This window comes from Terrapene carolina, unplaced genomic scaffold (assembly GCF_002925995.2).
Source record: "Terrapene carolina triunguis isolate 2854851 unplaced genomic scaffold, T_m_triunguis-2.0 Scaffold24618, whole genome shotgun sequence".
Taxonomy (NCBI): domain Eukaryota; kingdom Metazoa; phylum Chordata; order Testudines; family Emydidae; genus Terrapene; species Terrapene triunguis.
Window position 1 is genome coordinate 1 of NW_020688969.1, and position 3,223 is coordinate 3,223.

The 3,223-nt window shown below is 50.8% G+C and overlaps 1 protein-coding gene across 1 annotated transcript; it reads right to left on the minus strand.

The window, feature by feature from the left end:
- Positions 1 to 1,097: 1,097 nt before the first annotated feature.
- Positions 1,098 to 2,835, minus strand: LOC113408814 (tripartite motif-containing protein 10-like; the record flags this gene model as incomplete). Its single annotated transcript, XM_029913996.1, has 3 exons — positions 1,098 to 1,213; positions 1,947 to 1,969; positions 2,605 to 2,835. Coding segments are annotated over 3 exons (370 nt in total), but the record flags the coding sequence as incomplete, so codon positions are not given.
- Positions 2,836 to 3,223: the final 388 nt, after the last annotated feature.

Here is a 3,223-nt window from a genome sequence, read left to right on the forward strand (position 1 = left end):
TTTACTCAGCGTCTCTACAGAGAGCAGCAGGACGGGGCCTTGTCCTCCACAGGCAGAAAAAGAAATAATAGTAAAAGCATTTTATAAATGTGGAAATTGAAGTGGGGGGAAGATTGACACAATGGGACATATTCATCCCTATTACAATGGCCCCCATCTGTCTTGGCCAGCGTGCAGAGTTTCAGAGGCCCAGCTTTACACTGCCCATGTCGCTCTGTCCCTTGTCTACCCCCCTTCCTCTTCCATCCGCCCTCACCACTCCCACCCCATTCCCAGCCCTCTCAGGAACCCACCTTGTGCCTGCAGCTGCTGTGGAGGAGGTACCAGAGGCTCCTGTGCTGGACGGATCCCTGACCATGGGGGAGGGGCTTTCTCCTTCCCCCTACAGCCTATTTGGCCCAGACTAGCTGCCGTATGGGACCAGAGCTCAGTGATGGGCTGGGTCCGCCTTTGAAATATGTGTCCCATGGCTGGTGATGGGGCAGTAGATAGGGAGGGCTCTGTGTTATAGAAAATTCTTTGCCATATGTCTCACTGTTGGGTCTTGCCAAAATGCTCGGTATTCAACTGACCACCATATTTGGGGTCTGGAAGGAATTTCCTCCCAAGTCAGATTGGCAGAGAGCCTGGGGGGTTTTCTGCCTTCCTCTGTGGTTGTGGGGCATGGGTCACTTGCAGATTTAAACTAGTGTCAGTGGTGGATTCTCTGATCTGAAAGCTTTAAATCATGATTTAAGGACTCCAGTAACTCAGTCAGAGGTTAGGGATCTATTGCAGGAGTGGGTGGGTGACGTTCTGTGGCCTGAAATGTGCAGGAGGTCAGACTGGATGATCATGATGGTCCTTATTGCCCTTAAAGTCGATGAGTCTGAGTCATTTCTTTCTTTAACAGTAATTGTCATGGCAAGACATATTTTTGGTAGAAATAAAGGTTTGAATTAATCAACCTGAGTGACTTGGAGCCCAAATGCATGACATTCTCACCCAACAATTAAATAGAAGCGTCATCTAATTGTGAACCAATTGGCCAGAGCCACTCTCCTCCCTCAGTCTCAGAGGCTCCTCCCAATTTCCATTCCTAGATCCCTTCTAGGTACCTTTGAACTTCCCCAGAGTCTCCAATAGCACAATCATTTTCTGGGAGAAACCACTGACTCGCTCTTCCAGTTCAGGAGAAATCTCCTCTGGCTGATGGAACTTCCCCTTCTCACACCTGGAGAGAAACAATTTCAAGTCATTATATTTCACTGTGTGACTCGTTATAAGTTCTGGCTAGTGAGTCGCTGCTCTAATGGGCCTGGAGTTAGAATTCCTCGACTTCTCCCAGCCTCAGAGCAGGTGCAACACAGCCCATGGCCGTGCAACCTTCCCTTCAAAGGACTCATTAATATTCTTCAACTCTGGTCTGGAGAGATCAGCTCTGGGGACAAAAGGGGAATTGAGTCTCTGTGGCCAATTCACTCCTTGGCCTCCATGCTCTGAGTGACAGGAGGTTCCCAGGTGAAGTGCTGTAGAAATCTGCCTTCTAGGAATTAAACTCAGACACCAACTCCCCCCTCCCCAGCTCATTCCACACAGGTCTCCACAGAGTCCTCAGGTGGGAAAGACTCTTCTCCACTGCTGCCCTTGGCTGAATAGTGACCAGTGCCCCAGCAGTGACAGGCCCATATTCCATCCCCACAATCCTGAGGAAGCCAATCCCTCAGAGAGGTGACATCCCTAGGAAATACTTGAGGTCAGTCTTTATCACGGAATGGAGAATTCCAGAGTCTTCTATACAAGGGTGAGAACCTCAGGATGAAGTTGATCAGAGAGATTCGTATCCAACATGTGACCTTCCCCACACATTTGGATGTAGAGCCCTGGGGAGATGCAGTGCTAACATCACCACCAAGCCATTTCCCAGCGCTGTGAAGTGTGAGGGGGAGTGAGAGAGAGCCACGTACCTGCTCAAGGTGCTTCTAATATCCTAGAAGAGAGAGAGACAAAAGAATTTCAGTCCCCTCTGACACACACACAGGATTCCAGGGAAGAGATTTTACAAATATGGGGAAGAAAGGCCCTGCCCTGGCCCCGGGGTCATGGATTCTCTGAGCTAATGGGGCTTTTCCATCTCTCATATCTCTGTGTCTGTGACTCTGCCAAGAATAATAGTTATTCACATGTCAGCAATGCACACGCCGAGTTACACCATGGTTTCCGATGGCTGGACTCCTGTGCTTATGATTCAGGAGCCCTCCCTTCCCTGTGTGGGGATCTGGCATGTTTCTAATGACAGCTGCTGGTTTCCAATTATCCCTGGGGGTGCTCAATCCCACGCCCCACCCCCACCACATCCCTTCCTCCATGCCACACCCCAGCCCAACTCTTCCTGCTCCCACTCCGTCTCAACCGCCACCCTGCCTCTTCCCTGCCTCCTCTTGTGAGCACACTCCCTCCCTGCTCCTCCCCCTCCCTCCCAGCGTCCCAGAACAGCTGATCGCAGCAGGTGGGAGGCGCTGGAGTGAGGGGAAGGAGTTGATTGGCAGGGCTGCTGGCGGGCGGCACTGAGCGCGGGAGCTGGCTGCCCTGAAGCACCAACCTATGTTTCTCATTCAGTCTCACCTGCAAAAATTCACTTGTTGGCTTCTGACACTTCCCCTCCATCTCACTGATCAGCTCACTGAGATGGGAAATCTGCTCGGAGAGTTGACTGACATTTTCATTCTGTATCTTCACAATCTCCTCGTCCAGCTTCTCCAGCTGGGCCAGCAGGAGTCGCTCTTGTTCCTCCAGGAACTGCCGCAGTTGCTGAAATTCAGACACAATCTTCTGTCTCTCGGTTTTTGTTTGTTTCTGTATGAAAATAAGGAAAAGGGCTGGTCAGGGACGTGGATGGAGCCCGGGGTCCTTTCACGGAGAGCTGCGTGTGCAGGAGGGAGAATGACTTTAAAAATCCTAGGCAGGGGATTCTCTCACACCTTCCCCTTTGGCCCCTGTATCCCTCTGAAAGGGATGTTTCTATGTCTGTCATGGTCAGCATATTCTGTTATTTATGGTCTCTGGGCATTCAGACCCAGAGCAGCAGGAGGCAGGACTCAGCACTACACTGACAGAGACGCCTGGGGAGTTAAAAGAAACATACATTTGAAAAATGCACAAAATGACCAGACACAGTGGACAGCACTTCACGGGGACATTCAGTTCACTTGGGGAGGATTTCTGGGAAAGCTACAAGGGCTAG